This window comes from Saccoglossus kowalevskii, chromosome 5, assembly GCF_978046115.1.
Source record: "Saccoglossus kowalevskii chromosome 5, keSacKowa6.1, whole genome shotgun sequence".
Taxonomy (NCBI): domain Eukaryota; kingdom Metazoa; phylum Hemichordata; class Enteropneusta; family Harrimaniidae; genus Saccoglossus; species Saccoglossus kowalevskii.
In genome coordinates, this window is record NC_140645.1 from 30,863,715 (window position 1) to 30,887,410 (window position 23,696).

Genomic DNA, 23,696 nt, shown 5'->3' on the forward strand with positions numbered 1-23,696 from the left:
TGAGTTTGGGTGAGAATTATCCACAACTGTCATTTCGCTCACCTTTTGATACGTTTCGAATCAGAATAATTGTAACATACAGAGTACAGTTTCTGCCGTGCATATTAATATTCGCGGTATGTATATACATCACATACTGTCATATCTACATTATGTAATCCACTGTCTAAATCAAAAAATGGCATAAATCCACATCAGATATACTTATATCTGCATCACATAGTACTATATTCACATCACGTAATGATAAATCTACATAATGCAATATTACATAAAGATAAACAAAATCATCACATCATCTACCGTAACTTCATATATACAACACATAATCAGTTATCTGCATCACATGATGTATATACAAAACGTTATATCATATCTGCATTTCATAATGCCATCGGGACATACATAACTTGATATACCTATGCATGTAATCAACATCACATAATATCATTTCTACATCAATCACGTAACGGCACTACACACATTGTAGTTTACATCTACATCTACATCACATCACGTTATATATCTGAATCACGTAACGGTAATGAAGATCACACACTGTTATATCTGTGTCACGTAATATTATATTTACATGGCATAACGTCATATCTACTTAATGCAATGTCTTATCTACATCACGATGTCATGATGTAATATTCATAACACGCGATGTTGTATTGACATCGCATATGTCTATATCTCGTAATGTTCTATACTCATCAAACAATGTTGTATCATTATCATCATACAATGTCGTATTTACACCACGTGTTGTAATATTGACAACACGTAATAATGCATTGACATCACGTAATGATCTATCCACATCATATGACCAAATAACAGAATGCCATATTTCCACTCTACCACACTGACACACACTGGTAATAAGAGTGTAATGCCGTTGCCACGAATCTCAAGATTTATTAACAAATCTGTGGAGAGTAACTACGTACACATAGATGAGGAAATTGAAAACTAGTAACAACCGTACATAGAATAGTAAAAACTGGGATCCCTATAAGCGGTACATAAGTCGTGCAGAAGAAACAGAAATAAAAACCCAAATAATAACGTGACTAAACACATCTGGAAATCTGCACCCGTCTCATGCTCGAATGCACCTCAGGGAGGGTGGCGGGTTTCACACCTATGCATGTAATGGGGTTGTACAAATACGAGTATGTTTACTGCAATAAACAATTAATGCTGTTATTTATACTTCGAAACTACTCTGCTTAATAGCTACCCCGAGAATAAAACTAAATGAAAGAAGTGTAGAACACAAAGCTGCTAAATGCTACGTGGCAACGCGTGGACTGACGATACTCTGCCAAATTACACACAAGCCACCGCGGAATGCGGAGAGCGCCCTATAGGGATCATGTAAACATTTATTTCCTGCTATACTGCGTACCGAAGAAAATGTTATATCTAATCTATATAATGCTATCACTGCATTATAGTTCATTACACATGCACAATGTAATGTCCTACGACCTAACGTCGTATCTGCATCATGCAACGTCTTACCTACAAAACATTAAACGTTATCACAAACGAAGCCACGTTATTAGCTAGGTGAAAAGTCACATCGTGATAATAAGCGTATAACAAATTATTATATATTTACACTACTATTGATATATTTACAATGTTGTATCGTTTTTTGCATTTATGTACGCCGCGAATTTCCTAATTTCTGTCCACGGCGTGTTCTGCCATTTTTCCTAAACGGGTTACTTGGTATGATTCGTACGATCGTACTTACAATTCTCTCAGGATCTCCTCCCTCTCATTAACAATCACATAGCAAGATATTTGCAAACGGTGCATCATTGCGCGTGTATGCCCAGGTACGAAGAAAATGTTATCTACCCGCTCCTTTATAGTGGACTGTTCTTGTTGGCACTTTCCGGCGCCACTAATTTACACAATGCTCTTCTTATCAATGAATTTACTAGTAGTTAATAATATCAATTACTCAGTATACAGTACATTGTCAATGCCCCTTATATACATATAGCGTTAAGGGTGGATGTTCTTGGCTAGCATGGGCTTTCAAAAAGTCAGAGTTTAAGTCATATTTATATTGATTCACGTTGTCGACCGTAGTCGTCTGCTGTATCCACTGACGCGCGACTAATTACGTTGTTGCATGTAGTGTACGCGCTTCTAGATTTCGAAACTGATAATGTGGCACTCTGACTGGGTCGCCCGGTCATGCTACTATAGTTGATGAACTTAAGTTAACTCAGGATTAATTTATCCAAGCACATGAGAGAAAAGAGTACAGGGAGGGTAGGTTTCTTCTGTTGTGAGCAGTTTCTTCTAGGATTCTTTCTTCTTCATCGCTACTACTTCAAAGTAATCGAATCGCGTGGTCCACGTAGCATCCAAAATAACATTTATGCACGACAGGGGAACAATTGATAATTATAACATCTACACTTTGAAAATTATCATGTAATAGAGATAACAATATAATTACGTAACCCCAAGTACGCATCTCAAGCACAGATAGTCGATCCTCAGCAGCGATCTGGAGGAAACTACTATATGCACACTCATTTGTCCTTTTTATTTAAATTTTGACATGAATGTAAGAGTTTAAAATTAAACTGAAAATGTTTGACAAATATAACATCAAATTATTTAGAAAAATGACTATAAAGTATGCATGTACTTGAAAATGGCAACCAATGCACTACACCATTTGGCAACAGCATATTTTATTAGATTTAATTGTAATAACATTCATAGGCCGCTCAATGATTTTGAAATTGTATGTTTAGTTTGTTTTAAATATGTTTTTAATCTTAATGTTGTTAATTAGCAATACGAATAAACGCTGTCTATTCTAATACCGCTGCTGGGCAAGCCTCGTTCGCTAAATGGGCATTGTCACAATACATTTCTATTACAGACATAAATTGAATATCACTAAAATAGGCAGATATGTCCGTCAGTCTACCTGCAATATTCTCAGAAACGCAGCCAGTTTGGAAGTGTCTAATTGAGAGGTGTTCAGATTCACGCAGCTACACACGCATGTCTAACAGCTGACGAAATTAAAGTATACATACATCGAGTTTTAGACTATACGCGGTGAAAGAAAACCCATTGGCTAACAACAACAATATGCATAAGATTTGATAGGCTAATTGGTGGTATGATAACTTAAAAACGTCTATATGCATCTTACGCGTTTACCGCAAACACAATAGACTGGCATACTGTTCACCATACATGTAGTTTGTTAATGGCCAGTCGGTTCACAACTTAATCGTAGAGTACATAATGGACGTAGAAATGTGGTAAGCTTGATAACACACGGCCGGTACCAAGACAATGATTTTGGAGATTCACTGAGCAGATATCGTCATATGTGAGCTTAAGTTTCATTCCCACTTTCTGTGATCAGCAGGAAACAACTCTGTTTTCATCATAAGAGATTTGTATGATTCTTATCATTTGAAAGTCACTTCTAATACAAAGTAAAGTGATCATAAGTCTTTACAGCAATGACGATTGTGTTTTTAGGTGATTAGAGACTATGGTCATTAGTTGCGGTCAGCTCTAGTGGTGAACTATTTCAGGATTTATGGCCAAATTGATTTCAAATGTTTCACGGTAGAAACTACAAAAAAGAGGAAAATCAACTTTAAGATTTGATACCACAATTTCCTATGCTGATATAGACGAGCACGATACTGGTCAATAGGATTAAATAACCAAAACCGAAACCAGACAGACAGACAGAACTAGTGTACAAAGGTTAATATTTCCGTATTTCTCCGACGAAAACACGACAAAGACTATATAAAAAGTGCACCAATTTGCGATGCTAGATCTGACAAAAACTGATGAAGTTTTTTTTCTAATCTTCATTATGTCATCCGTTTTTATCATTCAAACATGCGTCACATGCCATCGATTTTGGTATATAAGCCATTCGATAAATACTTTACGCAATAAATTAGGTAACATTCCTCTTGTTTCGACTCACTCTGACGTCTACATCAATGTCGCCCCACAAATACCTGTTAACTTATGTTATACACTTGCACATGACGTACGACACATTATATATATACACGGAATTTCGAAAACTTTCTATAAAGGTGTACAGGTCTGCTACTCTACTAATCGGTCTTCTTGGCATTGGTGCTTGTTTATGCTCGTAAACACAGGTCGTATGGATTAAACTTATTCCGAGGTTGCTGTATGTCTAGAAACATATAAACATTTCATGAATACAGAATAAAGTTCAAATCTTGTAGCGATAACATGACGTTCAACATTACTATTTAAAATACAATCTACAATTCAAGGCGAGGTCATGTGACAGTCTTTTTATTATTGGAATTAAGAGTAGAAGAATATATGTACAAGTTTGTTAATAACGGTTTCTCTTTTTTTGCATGTGTTAAATGAATCTAAATGCTTACTTTATACATGAAATCTACGTAACATCAGATTAGTCAAAATTAATATATGATACGCATATATGATAGTAATGATACAATTATCGTATTGCGAATATAATCACAGGCCATACTGAGAATTGTCAAATATAATTTAGTTGTATGAATCAATCCAGATACACTCGAACCTTTTCATTATTTTTCATTGTTTATCTCAACTTCAATGAAACATTTGTATTATTCATAATACGCCATCCAGTAAATGTGTAATTTTCTTGTTGTTGTATACATGATTTCACGTTATCAACTCGCTGTCTATTCTAATACCGCTGCTGGGCAAGCCTCGTTCGCTAAATGGGCATTGTCACAATACATTTCTATTACAGACATAAATAGAATATCACTAAAATATGCAGATATGTCCGTCAGTCTACCTGCAATATTCTCAGAAACGCAGCCAGTTTGGAAGTGTCTAATCGAGAGGTGTTCAGATTCACGCAGCTACACACGCATGTCTAACAGCTGACGAAATTAAAGTATACATACATCGAGTTTTAGACTATACGCGGTGAAAGAAAACCCATTGGCTAACAACAACAATATGCATAAGATTTGATAGGCTAATTGGTGGTATGATAACTTAAAAACGTCTATATGCATCTTACGCGTTTACCGCAAACACAATAGACTGGCATACTGTTCACCATACGTGTAGTTTGTTAATGGCCAGTCGGTTCACAACTTAATCGTAGAGTACATAATGGACGTAGAAATGTGGTAAGCTTGATAACACACGGCCAGTACCAAGACAATGATTTTGGAGATTCACTGAGCAGATATCGTCATATGTGAGTTTAAGTTTCATTCCCACTTTCTGTGATCAGCAGGAAACAACTCTGTTTTCATCATAAGAGATTTGTATGATTCTTATCATTTGAAAGTCACTTCTAATACAAAGTAAAGTGACCATAAGTCTTTACAGCAATGACGATTGTGTTTTTAGGTGATTAGAGAATATGGTCATTAGTTGCGGTCAGCTCTAGTGGTGAACTATTTCAGGATTTATGGCCAAATTGATTTCAAATGTTTCACGGTAGAAACTACAAAAAAGTGGAAAATCAACTTTAAGATTTGATACCACAATTTCCTATGCTGATATAGACGAGCACGAAACTGGTCAATAGGATTAAATAACCAAATCCGAAACCAGACAGACAGACAGAACTAGTGTACAAAGGTTAATATTTCCGTATTTCTCCGACGAAAACATGACAAAGACTATATAAAAAGTGCACCAATTTGCGATGCTAGATCTGACAAAAACTGATGAAGTTTTTTTTCTAATCTTCATTATGTCATCCGTTTTTATCATTCAAACATGCGTCACATGCCATCGATTTTGGTATATAAGCCATTCGACAAATACTTTACACAATAAATTAGGTAACATTCCTCTTGTTTCGACTCACTCTGACGTCTACATCAATGTCGCCCCACAAATACCTGTTAACTTATGTTATACTCTTGCACATGACGTACGACACATTATATATATACACGGAATTTCGGAAACGTTCTATAAAGGTGTACAGGTCTCCTACTCTACTTATCGGTCGTCTTGGCATTGGTGCTTGTTTATGCTCGTAAACACAGGTCGTATGGATTAAAATTATTCCGAGGTTGCTGTATGTCTAGAAACATATAAACATTTCATGAATACAGAATAAAGTTCAAATCTTGTAGCGATAACATGACGTTCAACATTACTATTTAAAATACAATCTACAATTCAAGGTGAGTTCATGTGACAGTCTTTTTATTATTGGAATTAAGAGTAGAAGAATATCTGTACAAGTTTGTTAATAACGGTTTCTCTTTTTTTGCATGTGTTAAATGAATCTAAATGCTTACTTTATACATGAAATCTACATAACATCAGATTAGTCAAAATTAATATATGATACGCATATATGATAGTAATGATACACTTATCGTATTGCGAATATAATCACAGGCCATACTGAGAATTGTCAAATATAATTTAGTTGTATGAATCAATCCAGATACACTCGAACCTTTTCATTATTTGTCATTGTTTATCTCAACTTAAATGAAACATTTGTATTATTCATAATTCGCCATCCAGTAATTGTGTAATTTTCTTGTTGTTGTATACATGATTTCACGTTATCAACTCGTGATCAGAATAGAGAGTTATGGGTAATCCGTTGGCATTGATCTCATTTAGTAAAAATTGACATCTAATTATAGAGTTTGACTATGCATTAAACATTTAAGAATAATAATTTGCATTGGATTCAAGAAGATTATTTTGTTATTCGTATTGATTTTAAATCAACGCCTGATAACTACATAGCTGAAGTGATGTTACTAATTTACTGCTGTACAAAGGTCAAATACAAGCTTTATATAATCCCAACTACATAAGATCGACAAATTCCAATGCATATAGTGTGAATCACGCAATGCAATTTGACGATCTCAAATGGTTGCAAATACTGTCTGGCAGGATCACGTTTGTTATCAATATAATGAGTAACTAAATCAATGTCATTGTCAATTCAATTGTTTTAGTAATACTGTGGATGCATGATGGACAGTTTGCATGCACTGCAATTTGCGAGGATGCGATATGATTCATTTTGGTATATAATATGAATAAATCACATAATTACCTTTTTGACCTAACAATTATTGATTTTATCTATAATTTTTAATATAAATTTGAATTTTACATTAAAATATCGAACGAATTTGCAGAATTACGTCATTTGTGTACCCAAATATTGATATATATATTCTGGCTTTAAAAACAAACAAATCAGTTATTAATAGTAAAACAGAAACTATGATCCGTGAACATTTTTAAAGGGCATTATATATAATGGTCTATACTGCCGAATAAAGTGGTCAGTAATCACGACATTAAGTACGTCTATCAGCTGTTTCCCAGCTACACAGCTCAACACTTGTACGAGGTCATGAACCAGGAAATATCATACAAAAATGCCTGCACTATCGCATACCGCGTCCTGGTTTAGTGTTGTCGTTAATATTTCACTTATTTCTACTGGTAAGTTGTAATATCATTGACTATTAACACAATAATTATGGGTTATACCTGGTGATTTGATTATAAATAGTTAACTTTGATACAATATCCATGTTATCAGAGTTTAACCAGTAACAGTTCCTTTACTTCCATTTGTATAGCCCAGAGATTTAGTGACCTCAATACTGTGAATAAATGTATTGTCTGTAGTCTTTGATCGCATGCTTAAACTAAACAAAGGTTTAAACTAAAAAAAGATTTTGGTTGTACATTACTGTACTATTTCTTGGATCAGAATTTACTAATTTACTCTTATCAATCAGTTTTCATTGTAAACCAGGTCAAACAAGTAGCAAGATAATATAATGCCACCTTACTGTGTTATATGTGTAATGTTTGTATCGTAACAGTAAGGAATAGACGAGACACGGTGTTGTTCAGTTGACTACTAAACGGGAAGTAACTTTATTACTTAAAAGTACAGATATTGATTACATAGGAAGTGTGGGTAGTTCATTGACATGTGACGTATCACAGATGGTATTCAAGGATAACGATGTATACGTATTTATCTATAAAAGCAAAATACTTAACTACATTACATTCCTCCTTTAATTAAAATAAACGAACGACTCCAGGGTTGGTGATATCATCACATCAGGAACAGAATAAAAGTTCATAAAGATATGTGATTCGAAAAATGAATATAATAATATAATTGTTAAATAGTTATGGTGGTACATAAAGTATATATATAATTCTAAGGTAATTCAGGTATAGGTTCAGAATATACTATTCTGTCCCGGCAATACTTCAAGCCCAGAAATTATTATGTTCTGCCACACGACTGAAGTATTTCTAACTGTCTAACTAAGTATGATAATCCTCAAGGTATTTCGGAGGATGACGATCTCTAGTAGGGTATCGTTTTGCAGATTCCTTTTGAACCGGAGATGCAGGATTATTGATATCCAAGGGTAAGTCCTCCTCATCTGTCAAATCGGTGGTGTTGATTTCATGGTCAATTTTATGGTGGGGAATTCTCTTAAAATGCGAAGAATTGCGAGTTATAGTACGCGTACCTCTTTTGGCGGATATTATGCTGCCTTTCCTTTGAATGACTTGGTATGGATCAGCGATGAATGGAGTCTCGAGTTTTCCTTTTATCGCATTTTTAACGAGTACTGTGTCGCCCTCCTGAATTTCAGATGTAACCGTATTGCGTCGATTGTCAGCATACTCTTTCATTTTCTGTTTGGCCTTACTGTCTTGGTGTCTGATTTTATGACTAAGACTTGAATTATAATACGTTGGTAATTTTATTCTCATTGGTCGTTGAAATATTTCAGTAGCGGGACTTTGACCTGTCGTGCAGTGAAGTGTGGATCGATAATTACGTAGAAATGTGTATATTTCTTGTTTCCACGATTTTCCCTCTGCGTGTGCCGTGCGTATCGCTTTCTCAAGGGTTCTCATAAAGCGTTCGGATTCGCCATTCGCGTCGGGCCAATGCGGTGTGATTCGGCGATGATAAAACCCTAGGTGATCCGCGAATTGTCTAAACTCGTGGCTTTTGAATGGAGGTCCGTTGTCGGACGTCAAGCTTTTTGGAATTCCATATTCGGAAAATATTTTGCCGAGTTTGGGTATAACTGCTCTGGCGGATGTAGACTTAATTATTTCCACCACTGGGTAACGCGAGTAGTTGTCAATGACTACTAATAAATAGTCCCCTGACGGAAACGGTCCACAAAAGTCCATTGCTAATTCCTCCCATGCGTTATCTGGAAGTGGTGTCATTTGTAGGGGTTCCCTTCTGTTTGAGTGTGTTGCCGATTGACAAGCCACACAGCTGTAGACTTTCTCTTCTACTAGTTTATCGATGTTGGGGAACCAGACTTTTTCCCTTAATAATCTCTTTGTTTTTACCACTCCCTGGTGTCCTTTATGTGCGAGATCTATTACGCGGTCTTGTAGCGATTTAGGAATTACAATTTGCGTTCCACGCAGAATTACGTCTTCTGTAGATGTTAATGTCAACGTATCTCGCACTTTGTGTAACGAACGAATTATCACTGAATCAATTTCGTTTTGTTCGTTACATTTAGTGTATTTATACCATGTCCCCGTTTTGATGGCTATGGCCGCAGCTTGAAATGTCTTGTCGGCTGTTGTCGCATTCTTAATTTCGTTGAGTGTCAGCGCTTTGGGTGTGGCATGAGTAGTAACGAAGTTTAGGTATTCGTCCGCAACTTTCTGTTCGCGATCTGTCGGTTTGGATTGTGCATTCGGGTGCCTTGACATGTAGTCAGCGGGGTTATCTTTCCCTGGTCGATATTTAACTGTATAATCATACTGTTGCATTTTTAGTGTCCATCGCTCAATTCTCGCGGGCGGCTTTGAACCTGGGTTGTTATATATCCGTTCGAGTGGTTTATGGTCCGTTATCACAGTGAATTGTTTACCGTACACATATAAATGAAATCGTTCTGTTGCCCACGTGACTGCTAGCGCTTCCCTCTCTGTTTGCGAATACCGTTGTTCCACAGGAGTAAGCGATCGACTTGCATAACTGACCACTCGGGGCGGTGTCACACCATGTTTTCCACATCGTGTTAGCATTGCCCCTAATCCTACAGGGCTTGCGTCAACAACAATTTCGGTCTCTTTGTTAGGGTCGAAATAAGCCATTACGGCATCACTAGTTAGCCGCTCCTTAATTGATTTCATCGCGTTGTCGTGAATCTCCGTCCATTCCCATGGTGTACCGTCTTTTGTTAATTGACGTAGCGGGTCTGTAATCGTTGCTAGATCAGGTATGAAACGGCGGAAATATGTCACCATCCCCAGTAAACTTCTAACTTCGCTGGCACTTTTCTGAGATTCAGCATTGTGTATAGCTGTCACCTTTTCTGGATCTGGTGATATTCCTTCGGCAGAGAACTTATTGCCATAGAATATCAGATTGGACTTATTAAATTGACATTTTTTTCTTATTGAGAGTCAGATTTCTTTCTCTAAGGCGTTGAAACACAGCTCGTAGATTCTTGTAGTGATCTTCCTCGGATGTACCATGTACGAGTATATCGTCGCTGACATTTATTGCGCCGGGTATTCCGCTAATAGCGTTCTGAAATATCTCCGACGCGGATGAAATTCCAAAACTTAGTCGTTTATAGCGACGTAAACCAACATGAGTGCTAAATGTTGTAATATACCGCGACGCGGGTGAATGTTCGAGTTGATGGTATCCTTGATTTAGATCAAGCTTAGAGAATACCGTAGCTTTGTTTAAATCTTGTATTATATCATCGGTGGTAGGCATTATGTGTCTTTCGCGTTTTACGGCCTTGTTTGGTTGCCTCATGTCCACGCAGATTCGGATATCATCATGACTCTTTGGTTTAGGTACCACTACAATTGGGGATACCCAAGGAGTCGCTTCATCAACTTTTTCGATGATGCCGTCTTTCTCCATTTCATCTAGTTTCTTTTCCACACGTTTACAAATGTGAAAAGGAATTCGTCGGTGAGGTTGAGCTACTGACTGTATCGATTTGTCGATGTGCAATTTGACTTGGAAATCTGTCAATTTTCCAACACCCTTACACAAGTCGGCGTATTCTTGTACCAAACTATCGATATTAGTCTGGCCTTTCACTTGTTTGACTATTTGTATCAGTCCGAGATCTTCCGCTGTTTGGAAACTTAACAATGAGCCACCGATTTCCCCATTGCGTTTAACAACATATATATTCACATGCGATATTTTTCTCGGTCCAGCGGATGTCTTACATTCGATGTCGGTCACAAATTTACCGAGAGTTTCAAGCGGAGTAGAACTTTTGTACGGGAATATCTGCATATTGGTCGGGCGTAACGTAACCTCGCGTTTAATACTTTCAAAGTCATGTTCGTCTATTATATTAATCGCAGCCCCAGTATCGATTAAAAACTGTATAGTCTTACTTCGTATTGTAATGTCCGTTGTTGGGCATTTGCTAGTCGTCGCGTTTATCGATGCCGTACGTATTCCAAATACATATCATTTGTCCGATTCGCAGCTTGAATCGGTGTCGACGCCGGTGTCAAACGCGACTCGCCGTACTGATTGTCGAAACTGTTTGCCCCTTGTAGCTTCTCCTTTTGATTTTGTTCTACACACTTTAGCGTAGTGGCCAAGTTTACCACATGCGTTGCATTTTTTTTCCTTTAGCAGGGCACGTACCAGTGTGAGGATATTCGCCATCGCAAAAATTAAAATAGCGTTTTCTTTTCTTGTCGTGGTTTACCGCGTTTTGGTCTAACATACTGACGAATAGCGTTAACCGACGATGATTGCGTATTATTTTCCATGTGCGGCAGCTTGCGATTCCGATACTTCGAGCGATCTTGCGAAGTCGAGTAAACCCTTTAAATTCATATCCTCTCTCAGCGCACGTCGCCGCAATCGTTGAGATGTGCAGTGTTCAATTATTTAAGTGCATATTTCTTCATCCGGATTGGCGTATTCACATGTTGCCGCGACTCCCTGCAATCTGGCGTGATATTGATCCGTAGACTCTCCGGGATTTTGCTTTGTTTGACGAAATATATGCCTTTCATACGATTTCGTTCGTCTTGGATTAAATCGTTCATTCAATGCTTTGATGAGCTTGTCAACGTCGTCGTCTTCGCCTCTCTTTTCTTTCGGAATAGCTTTGACCTCTAGTCCGGCGTAGTGAACTAGTAGAGCACGTTGTCTCTTCTTATTGTCGATACCACACGCAACCATTAGATTCTGAAAACCTTCCAGCCACTCTTCCCATCTTTTCCCACAGGAACTTGGTTCCTCGTGAACTTGAAATGATTCATAATGTGGAATAGATCCTCCTGCCATTATGAGTTTGTATCGGTGGATTCTTGTAATCCGTGGATCATCGTCGCCAGTGTAATGTTTGTATCGTAACAGTAAGGAATAGACGAAACACGGTGTTGTTCAGTTGACTACTAAACGGGAAGTAACTTTATTACTTAAAAGTACAGATATTGATTACATAGGAAGTGTGGGTAGTTCATTGACATGTGACGTATCACATATGGTATTCAAGGATAACGATGTATACGTATTTGTTTTTAAAAGCTTAAAAGGACGTTATTTCGCGACGTAAATTGTCGAAATTGGGATAAGTCAGCATATGTTAATGAACTGATAATCCAATAACAAAGCGTCAGCGTATGTTAATGAGCTGTTATAATCGAATAACAGTACATATATGTTAATGAGTTGAACATCGAATAACGTCACGTCATATATGTGATGTAAATCGACATCAATAAACCATGTCTTGATAAACGTAACAGCGCTCTCTACAATAAATCGTGTGATCGTGAATGTTACAACCTCAATTTGTAAAAATATTATATCCTTTGTTTATTTACTAAACTTAGCGACCTATCGTGGCTGTATACTTTTGAAGAATTGTTTCGTTTAGTTGTGATCAGCAGTAACAATGCGGGATAGGCAAATGATATACATATTTGAATAATTGATTTGTTTTGGAAAACTCTAATTTCAATATGGCTACCTGTTTAATAATTTACTCATTTATTCTGTCCTGTTTTGAAAGGGGACTGCGCCATATTGGGATATTGTGTACCATTTGTTCAATAAATTCTGTTCAGTTTGAAAAGATTGTTAGCATGTCTGCCTGTCAAAAATTTTATGAAATAATATATAATTATTAGTTTCAAGATGTTTTATAAACAAACTGCAGACAGTAAGTATGCATTATTTTATTTTTAGTATGCCTGCCTGTCTAACATTCTATTTGTGAACAAATTAAGCATGTGTCGGGTGGCAATGATATGGGTATATAATTGTGTAGTTGTATAGTTATTTTGTAAACAATGGCGGTAACGTGAAGAGATTGGAAGATGGTGTAATTTATTTTGTTAATTTCAGTGTAGGAAGACGCACCTTCCACTATCCGACGCACCAACAACGATTTATTCTAAACCAAAGGGATGGTTATCAAGCTCATAATTTATATCGAAAGTGAGAGCGTCGTCGATATTATGGCCATAAATATCAGCCCGAGGAACGACAACAAATACTGATAATGAACAAACACACCAAGTACACTCACTCATAATAACAAAATACTTATATTTGAAATATATAACATATTATTTCATTTAATAATAAGTGAAACACTGATAAATATTTTTACTCACATTGTTCGGTGAATATCCTATATAGTAAATGTAATTTTCAGTAGTGTGAAATACAAGCAAATATTGATTAGTAAATATAAAATTATAAGTTTGAAAACGTGGGTTATTGAACTAATTACCAGGGAAACATTAAAGTGACTGTAATGATTATCTCAAAAACGTGTTTCACTTTGTATCTAAATTTGCACGTGGGCCATCTTTTATCGATACGATATGGCGGAATAATGAGAGCATTATCAATGTCGAACTAAATACATTGCATGCACTTTGTTTCTTAACTTAGCTTTACATAAACTTCTCTGTTCGCTGGTCGCCTCGCTTATTCCAGTATAATGTTACCAGTATGTCCATGCTATATGTCGTAGACCCGAACCAGTTATTTTATTTAAATGATGGATAATGAGCATCAACTAAAAATGCGTGCTGTGTATGGAGTGTTCCTATCCGAGAATGAACAACTATTGCGTGCTGCATTTGATAGCCCAAGATTTTAATGACACAGTTTTGAATTACGGATGTGGATATTAAGTTCACTTGTTTGCCACACTTTTCTATATAATTTAAATCTTAAATGATGATTAAAATTTATAAAATACAATATGTAATATTATATTTTGTAAAACAGCATATTTTTTCATAAAAACATAATGTGTCCAAGATTCAACGCCAGGTTGGGCGACGAATTCGACAATTTCGTATATGCGTTGCTAGACTATTACGTCTCCCAAGGTAAACTAAAATATAATATATGGATATTTGTGTTGATCATAGAGTTTGCTCATAAACTACACCACGAAATTAACATTGTGTTTATTCTATTTTAAATTATCTACAGGTATTGCCATTCAGATTACAGGGCCTTCTGATATCGATATCTTAGAAGGAAATGACGCTACATTGGAATGCGTCATCACTGGATTATCATCTCCTAACACAGTATCTTGGTCAATAGTCGGCAGTCCTAATCTGAGGATATTTACAGTATATCATATTGGGATAGTGGCTCCCGCTGCTGATTATGATGCGAATAAACATTCTGATTGGAGTATATACCAGTCAAGTACTAATCACTATGATCTGATTATACCAGATGTCAATATTGATGATGATGGTGTCTATGATTGTGGGTTATCTACAGACACCCCAGGAACAATAACAAGCCACTATGGAACATTGTCAGTTACAGGTGAGAATTATATCATGTAATTTTCAATAATATAATATAATGAAGCAATTACACATATCACTTCTGGTAGATAAGACAAATGTTGTGCATATTATCGTAGAAGGCCTATAAGATTACAATATATTGCTCTTTCCAATGAGACAAAAAATTAAGTCATTCAAATTAACCCTCGGTCAATGTGACAGTGGCTCTAAGGTGCGCTATATACATTATGAACAGACGAAGTCCCCCGAGACGTTTCAATACATCCACATATGTAACGCATCTTACCGAAATGCCTGAAATATTGTTATTATTGTGCATCTCGTCACCCACGATGTGGACTTATTTAAACCATACAACAATGACCAGAGATCAAAAATTAATTTGCAAATTCAAACAGTAGAACAGTAATCATTTTTTTCCGCACATTGTGGCACAGAGCAGAACCCAAAACCACACAGTGGCCGTGTGAGCCACACAGAAAGTAGCTTTGGAAAAATTAGTCATATGACAATTTTGATGTAGCATAATGCATGAGAAAGCTGTCAATATATTTATAATATCGCCCAATGTGTCTAATACAAAATAGAACTTAAGAAACTGATCCCAACAATAAAGGGCCTAAACCTGAATAAGAATGAACCATTTATTCAAATCATCTAAACTCCAATATGTGTAATTATTACAGTGCCGGTGACATCAGTGAACATTGATGGATATTCTGCTGGAACCACAGTTTATATCATACATGGATCTGAGTCTACATTTACATGTAGAGTTATAGGCACCAAACCATCAGCTGATATAGACTGGTTTATAGGAACACAATTATATCAGGGCACACTAAGTGTGGTGAATGACGGTAAACTACGTGATACAACAAGTGTGTTCACATTTACACCAAACCTGGACGATGATGATGATAAACAACTACAGTGTAAAGCTAGTAATACCGACGAAAGGTCACCAGTAACGACATATGTCAAGTTATACGTAAAAGGTAAGGTAGTGTTAATTCCTTTTGCTCTGATTGTTCTTCCTATTACTCTTATTAAATTTAGGGAAAATGGTGAATCACAAAGTCTGCTTAGTCGACTTTCGTTTCAAATTTTTCGACAGGTCAGAGGGCGTATGTTTAAAGGAGGTTGTGTGTTTAACGCAGTATTCTTTATTCGAGCGAAATTTCAATTGAGTAGGTGTTAGTTCAAATTTTTAGATTGTGATAAATTTGAGCACTCCATGGCATTTCTGGGTCATATCTTTTGACAATTTTATGCCGTGTTAACATATTACCATTCATTGCATGTACATAAAGAATGTCATAAATTCTCCATTTGTTTTTCATATACATCCAGATCCGATTTGCATATCTGTGGCGAATATGTTGTGTGGCGTATAGTAATATACAGTTATAATGTCACCATGAAATCTGCTATGATTATTTGGTTCTGAAGTTATGAAAATCAGCAAAGAATTTTTTTTTTAAATAATTGATTTGTACGAACTACAACTTTATACATGGCTAGTTATTATTTTGGTAGCATGGCCGTCGTGATTATTTGATCCACTCTCTCATTTTGGCGAACTTTTTCGACTTTTCATTAAAATTGCATGCTCAATTATTTTGATACTTTGTAGATTTGTAGCCATGACGATATTATTAATTCTCTGTTTTTTTGGTGAATATTTTTGTTATTCTTGGTGATAGACTTTTTCCTAAAAACTGTCCGATGAAGCCCAATAGACTTGATACTTGATGGGTTACTTGGACTTTATTAGATGTACATTACACTGTCATTCATTTCCTATTTTCTATCAGCACGATTGCTTCTACACGTGTATGTTTTTACATGGCAACAGAACTCTTTCGTCCTCCTGGTCGCTTGCCTATATAGATTCACATGTTTATGAAGTTTGCATTCGTAATGCAAATGTTCCGTCAGTTTCTTACCCTATAGTTACATAGAAAATGTCATATCTTCTAAAATATTAGCTAAAATTTGTCCAAATTTAAAAAAAAAACATAACTTGTGTACATGTTTCGAAATATTTTCTTTTGCATGCCATCATACATTAGCAATCATGACCACGACAAGGGCATTACGCTTACAGTGCCTTTTCCACAACATAATGCTAGGAAAAGCATGCAACAGATTTGCATATCGCTGAATCGATGTTCTATTTTCTAGTAAGTAAGTTGTGAATGACAGGGTGGTCACATAACCTCATTAGTATGTACACAATTTACTACAAGCTAAGTATTTTAGATACAGGTACAGGTACACTACTAGAAGGATAAGATTAACATTCATCAAAACAGTGGTTGGGTGCGTCAATCAGAGCAACGTCCATAGAAACTAACAATAAAATAGAAAGTTCGCTGAAAAAAGACATTAATTTCCAATATATTTAAAAAAAAATATTTTGACTCGTAGCAATTATTATTATTATTAGAGTATTCAATTGTTTTCTTGAAAACTGTTGGTGCGGATTTCTCCCGGAACAATGTTCATAGCAACGTGGGTTCAATAGCATATTGGCATTGTTGTTCGAGGTTATTTCTTCGTAAATGATATCTTCATCCAGTGTATATTTAGTTAAGTTCAAAGTATTTTTTTTCATATGAAATTTCTTGTTTGTAGTGACAGCATGGGCTAGTATTATCCACTCCACGCATCAAAACGAAATAGTAATTTAACGGAGCTACGCTTACATATCATATGTTACTTTATATTATTTAGACGTCTGAGCGCATTTAGAGTTAAGACTGTCGATGAATTTTTAGCGATATTGTTTTCAAAATAAACTTTTAGTCCTAAATGATTTGATTTATTATCATTGTACCAATTCCCATATGCATGACTTGTATTTTTCGAGCACAAACAGAGTGTTAGCATTGACCTTGTATATCACTGATCAATTAAATAAAGCCATAACAGGCCTCGGGCGTTTAGTAGGACAATGGAAGGTACCTACGGAAGGAGCCACGAGGCTATTGTTTTAGCTTTACACTATGATCGTTTGTCAATGTTTGTTCACAAACATTGGTTCTCGATAGCTCTTAGCACCTTCGTACAATGGGTTACGCTAATCTCTAGCATTCGGTAATATTCGGAGCATGTTCGGAAGCGATATACGAACCTCGTGTGCACAATACTGAAAATGGCTTCTAGTTTGAATGCTACTGTTTCCGGAGATCTCGGCGAACTTTAATGAAAAATTGTAATGGTGATGAGACGCAATCAATGATTACCTGTGACAACAACGATTGCATTATTCAGTGGTACCATCGTCATTGCGTGGGTTTGACGTCCGAAACTATCGAAATGTTTGACCACCGGGCATCGGCGAACACCACCAGAAAAGATAGTATCGAAAGAAGGGCATGACACTAGACACTTTCTCTGTAATAATATGTTTTAGGAGCCATAGACATTTTTGTTGTAGACACTCGAAATCTTGTTCTTCTTACAGTTACTAATAATTAAAACATGTAAAATCTGTGAAGTCAAACGTTCATCTGTTGAATTTCCGGTTGTGAAATACGTATTTTGAGCGTTCACACCTAAACAAATTCAGTGCGCATGTGTGATGACCGTAGTGTTATAATGCGCATGTTATTTATGGTCACATTTAAAAATCGGCGGGTTTGTAACATATTCCGCTAACTCGCTACTTGTATAAACAATCGCAAACTATCATCGACATCACAGATGAGCTAAACAATGTTCTCATCAGGAATAACTTGGGTTGAAACAGAAGAAAATAAGCCTGTTAAGAAGCTTAAGTGGCCACTTCAGAGGCGTCGTGGCTCCTTCCGTTAGTACCGCCCATGGTAGGACCTAGATTCTAAGCAGTCCGTTAGCTACCGTATTTTAACGAAGTTATACTGCGAATTTTGTGAGTTTTAGGTATTTTTTTCTGTAGACAGGTTGTGTGTTGTCACATCGTAAATGAGCCAAAGACATGTACAAATTACAACTGATAAATGTACGAATCATAGTGAACAACACGTTCCATTCAACCAAAAAATACATGCATCAATACAGCTTGTCAATCTGGAAATCCTTGGTTCAAAAACATGTTGATGCTAAAAATGTCGTATTGTTAAATAGTGATAGGAAAGTAATACTCAACGCTTAAATCTATAAAAACAGACCTTTCCTAGTACACGGGCAATGTGTTGAACACAGGAGTAATGATCAAATGCTGACAGGTCTTGAAGATTACCGCAGGATTATGACAATATAGTCGAACAAAACATATAATTACTGGGAAATATTAGTTAGTGGTATTTCACACTACTGAGAATGATGTACATAATGACCATGTGGTAATAATTTAATATTGTGAACAGTCGCTAAATGTATTGAAATATGTATGAATTGGCCACCTAATAAATAAAACTATATCGTGTGACTAATTGTTTAATTTTAATATGGTATTGAAGTTATAAATTATCGAAACCTTTCCTGTGACAACGTATTTTTATAATCTAATAATAAAAACAACAAATAGCATCACTGTCATTTTAGGCAACTGGATACGACCAAAATGTATCGGGTCAACCCTATACTAGAAAACGTTATTTGTTTCACAGAGTTATGCATCATTGGTGAGATTGCCTCTTTGTCTTCTGTCGAACGCCGAGATCATATAAAAAATTACATGTGATATAAAGAACACATTTCCTTAGATGTATGCAAGGATCTCAACCACTTTCATTAATTGAATTTATTACTGCCTTTAGTAGCATATGTATTTAATTACAGTTTCTGTGCCCGATAATCCTCGAATAGCCGACGCTACGCACGTCTATGGTACTGGTTCTACTGTTAGTGTTACATCTGGTAAATCATATACACTTACATGTACTGCTGGTGAATCTAGACCTGAACCAACTATAACATGGTATTTAGGAAGTACGCCATTGAATGGGAATATACCTACTACAACAACCAATGGGAAATTAAAGACTACAACGAGGTCATTGACATTTACACCTGAAAGGATTCATCACAATGAACGGTTGCAATGCAGAGCTGACAATGACGTCACAAATGCATATAAGCAATCCTATATTTTATTTGATGTATACGGTAAGCATCTTGATTTTTGTACGTGGTTAGTTATTTGTTTTTTAAAGTAATTCAATTAAAGAACAAAACCACACTTAAATTCCTCGTATGATTAACCGAAATTTGTCAAATAATCCTAAGTTTCAGCTTACATAATCACTTTCCCGTCTGACGAAATGGTGACAGAAGGATCCTGTACATTAATGTTGCATTGTGACGCTACCGGGGTGCCAGATATTGTTACTTATACATGGAGAATAGGCAATAGTGACATAAATATACGTGGTAGATACAGTCTGAGTGGTGGATCATTAACTATTAATAATATTGTAAGAGAAGATGATGGTATATATACATGTTATGCTAGTAATGGTATAGGACAACCAGATAGTGCATCAGCTACAGTTACTGTATATTGTAAGTACTGTTGTATGTGTAGTGTATTGAAAGTTATTTAGTGTTAGCAATATTGTAAAAGAAGATGATGGTATATATACATGTTATGCTAGTAATGGTATAGGACAACCAGATAGTGCATGAGCTATATATACTGTAAATTGTAAGTACTGTTGTATGTGTAGTGTAAATTGAAAGTTATTTAGTGTTAGTAATATTGTAAGAGAAGATGATGGTATATATATACATGTTATGCTAGTACTGGTATAGAACAATCAGATAGTGCAATAAACAAACAATTCATTATCACTATGTTTAATTCCTCCAATAGATTCACCTGTGGTCAATGGTACTACAAACTACTATAGTAGGATTGGCCAATCAGTATCAATGATAGTGTATGTTGATGCCAATCCACTGCGTGTGGCATTTGGTGATTGGATAAATAACGGCGTAGTGTTATTGGACAAAGTTGACACTTTCTCCACGAGTACTGTAACTATTAACGAAGTCAAAGAAATCAATTTTGGTGTATATAATATAACCGCACACAATGACATCGGAAGTGTTCTAATCCAAGTTGAATTACATCGTGCAGGTAAGGAAGATATCTCAATCAACTTAACGGATTACCAACATGTCCTGACTGAAATTCCTCATATATAGCATCATTACGACATGTGTACAAACTAATTGATATTTCAACATTTATAGTAAGAATGAAACAAATATAATGCCAAAGTTCGATGGTATGATGTTTTTTATTGGTATAGCTACGGCTTTTTTATTAACAGGTGTACCTGAGGCCCCTACTTTTGTGAATATAATTGATCGTTCTTATGATCGCTTATCAATATCACTGTCACCTGGTCATGATGGAGGAGATGGTAGAGACATAGTACATTACATTGAATATCGTTCAGCGTCAGAAGCGTCATTCCTGTCTTGGCCATCTGACGGAACGGGTACAAGAAATATCGCTGTATGGATTATGCAGTTACAGCCAAACACGGCTTATGAAATAAAAGCAAGGACAGGCAACATATATGGAATCGGGCAGTTTTCTACTACATATGTGTTTTTCACTTATCGTAAGTACAATTTTCCAATGAATTCATTAATATTATATTTACTTCAAATAAGACACTGCATTCGTAAAGTTAATACCGTCTATGTTGAACGAATTACCCAATATATTTATATAATGTATTTATATATTATGCGTGTCTGCTATATACAAATATGTCGCATTTGTAATATGTAAGTAGTGTAAACTGTCCATTAATGAAATCTGAAAAAAATATATATATTTGCCCATCATCACTACTTCTCTTTATTTACAAACTGACACAGGTGCACCAATAGTTAATTTAAATGACCAGACTGGTATCATAAAATGGACACGTCACGAAAATATGAAATATCAATGTGTGAAAATAGAAAAACTGGAAAGAAATGTCAATTGGAGTATAGAAGAGAATTGTTTAGAAAGAGATGTCGTGGAGTATACCGTGAAAGACAGCAACGCGGAATATAGAGTGACGTATTGTACACGTGATAATACATGCGAGGGACATCATGTTAATGCAACTAAAATCAATGACTATCAAAATGCCGGTACGAAAAAAAGATATTTCACGGCCATATTATATCATATTTATTATGAATAGAAACTGTTATTGAGAAATTATCTTTAAAAATACATGGATGTTAGTTATGTTATAATATTCAGTGCAAAATATATATTTATATTCTATTTATATTAAAAAACATCAATGACGCGTACAATGTGCTGTGAAATAGGAAGTGTGTGGCAATGTAATAAGCGTTTAGGTACCGATTATGTTTCATTTTAATGATAGTTGTAAATACTTATATTTACAAAACGTACAGAAAAACGACCAGGCCGTAATGATGGATGTCGTTGTATTTTGTTACACACTCGTAGTAGTGAACACGTGTATTAGTTTGAAAAAGCAATAATTTAGGTATTATTTAACTTCTGAGCACGTTAATATAATCATGCACACGATTCGCTTCATTTAAATATGCATATAATGACATTGGGTATAATTTAGTCGAATCCTTTTCAATGAGATCAGTATATTCATAATTTTGTACTGGTTAATTCTTAACCATTGCAATGTGCCTGGATTATCTGTGTCCAATGTTTCAATTATTATTCAATTCATACATGTATTGTAGATTGTGTAGAAAGTTCTAACGCTGCTGCTATTGTTATTGGTGTATTGGTATCTCTACTTGCTGGTTGCGTGATTGGTTTCTTAATTGGCTTTATTCTGATTAAAAGGGTTACAGGGAAAATGCCAAAACAGGTAAAGCAAGTTAATTTATTAACGATACTCAGTATCGACATTCTTATTCCACGTATAAGCTCCAACATATGTATTACTGTTTGTATGTTTATAATTAAATAAGATATGTATCATCATATTTATATTCTTCTTCAGTCCCCAACAAATCATAGAGTACACCACGAATCCAGCATTCGGAAGTGAAACTGGAAATACACACGAGATATCGATGTCAGTGCCATCTAAGGTACTAATGTAATGTTAATCTGGTAAATTTCCACGTATCGAATAGTATTTGAATATAGACATATTCAATGTATTCCATTTTATATATATTCCTTTTGAATTTCACAGCCACGTGTTGAAGTTGACCATACGTATACGACACTTTCACCAGAGACAATGGAACCTGCTTCAGAATACGAGTTACCAAATCTAAGGAATATAAATACGGTATGTTTTATAACTCATATACATTCATAAAGTAAAATAATTATTATATTAAAATATCACAATCATGTGACATAATAGTGTATTTGAATTTCGCAGACTTCAATATGATTTTGTTTATTTTATATTCAAACTGTGTGTATATTCGACATAATAAGTCTAATTTATATTTCATATTTACAATATTTTTTTCTTATAGAATATTCATAACTAGCAACAGCGAGGAAGTTGTTTCAAGCAGGGAAAAATTATAATATAAATACTAGAAAATTACATAAAGAATCTCTTAACAAAAATATGGTTGTACAATATTATGCCTGTCGTGTCAATGATAAAGTGCTTACATTGTACAGTATATTAATCGTGACTAATATTGCAAGGTGTATATCACATTTCTAAATGTTCGTTTAATTATTAACTTCAGGCTGTGTTTTATTATAAGTGTATTCATACACATCTTATATATTGTATAATTGAGTTACAGACCTATATTTATGTGTTTACCCGCTGTTCAAAATCTGATTTATTTACTTAAATTAAAACCACAATTTAAAAAAAGTGTATTCTGTATCA

At 35.4% G+C, this 23,696-nt stretch overlaps 1 protein-coding gene across 1 annotated transcript; it reads left to right on the forward strand.

Annotated features, from left to right (window-relative positions):
- The first annotated feature begins 14,363 nt into the window (after window positions 1–14,363).
- On the forward strand, window positions 14,364–20,033 carry LOC146746040 (synaptogenesis protein syg-2-like). The gene is made up of 4 exons (XM_085498910.1): window positions 14,364–14,445; window positions 14,552–14,902; window positions 15,573–15,884; window positions 19,657–20,033. The coding sequence occupies exons 1-4, from the start codon at window positions 14,364–14,366 to the stop codon at window positions 20,031–20,033; spliced, it is 1,122 nt and encodes a 373-aa protein (XP_085355036.1).
- Window positions 20,034–23,696: the final 3,663 nt, after the last annotated feature.

Coding starts and splice junctions, on each gene's coding strand:
- LOC146746040 (XM_085498910.1), top strand. CDS start 14,364: ATGTGTCCAAGATTCAACGCCAGGTTGGGCGACGAATTCGACAATTTC. Junction 14,446..14,551: donor AGACTATTACGTCTCCCAAG/GTAAACTAAAAT, acceptor AATTATCTACAG/GTATTGCCATTCAGATTACA. Junction 15,885..19,656: donor TGTCAAGTTATACGTAAAAG/GTAAGGTAGTGT, acceptor ATTTAATTACAG/TTTCTGTGCCCGATAATCCT.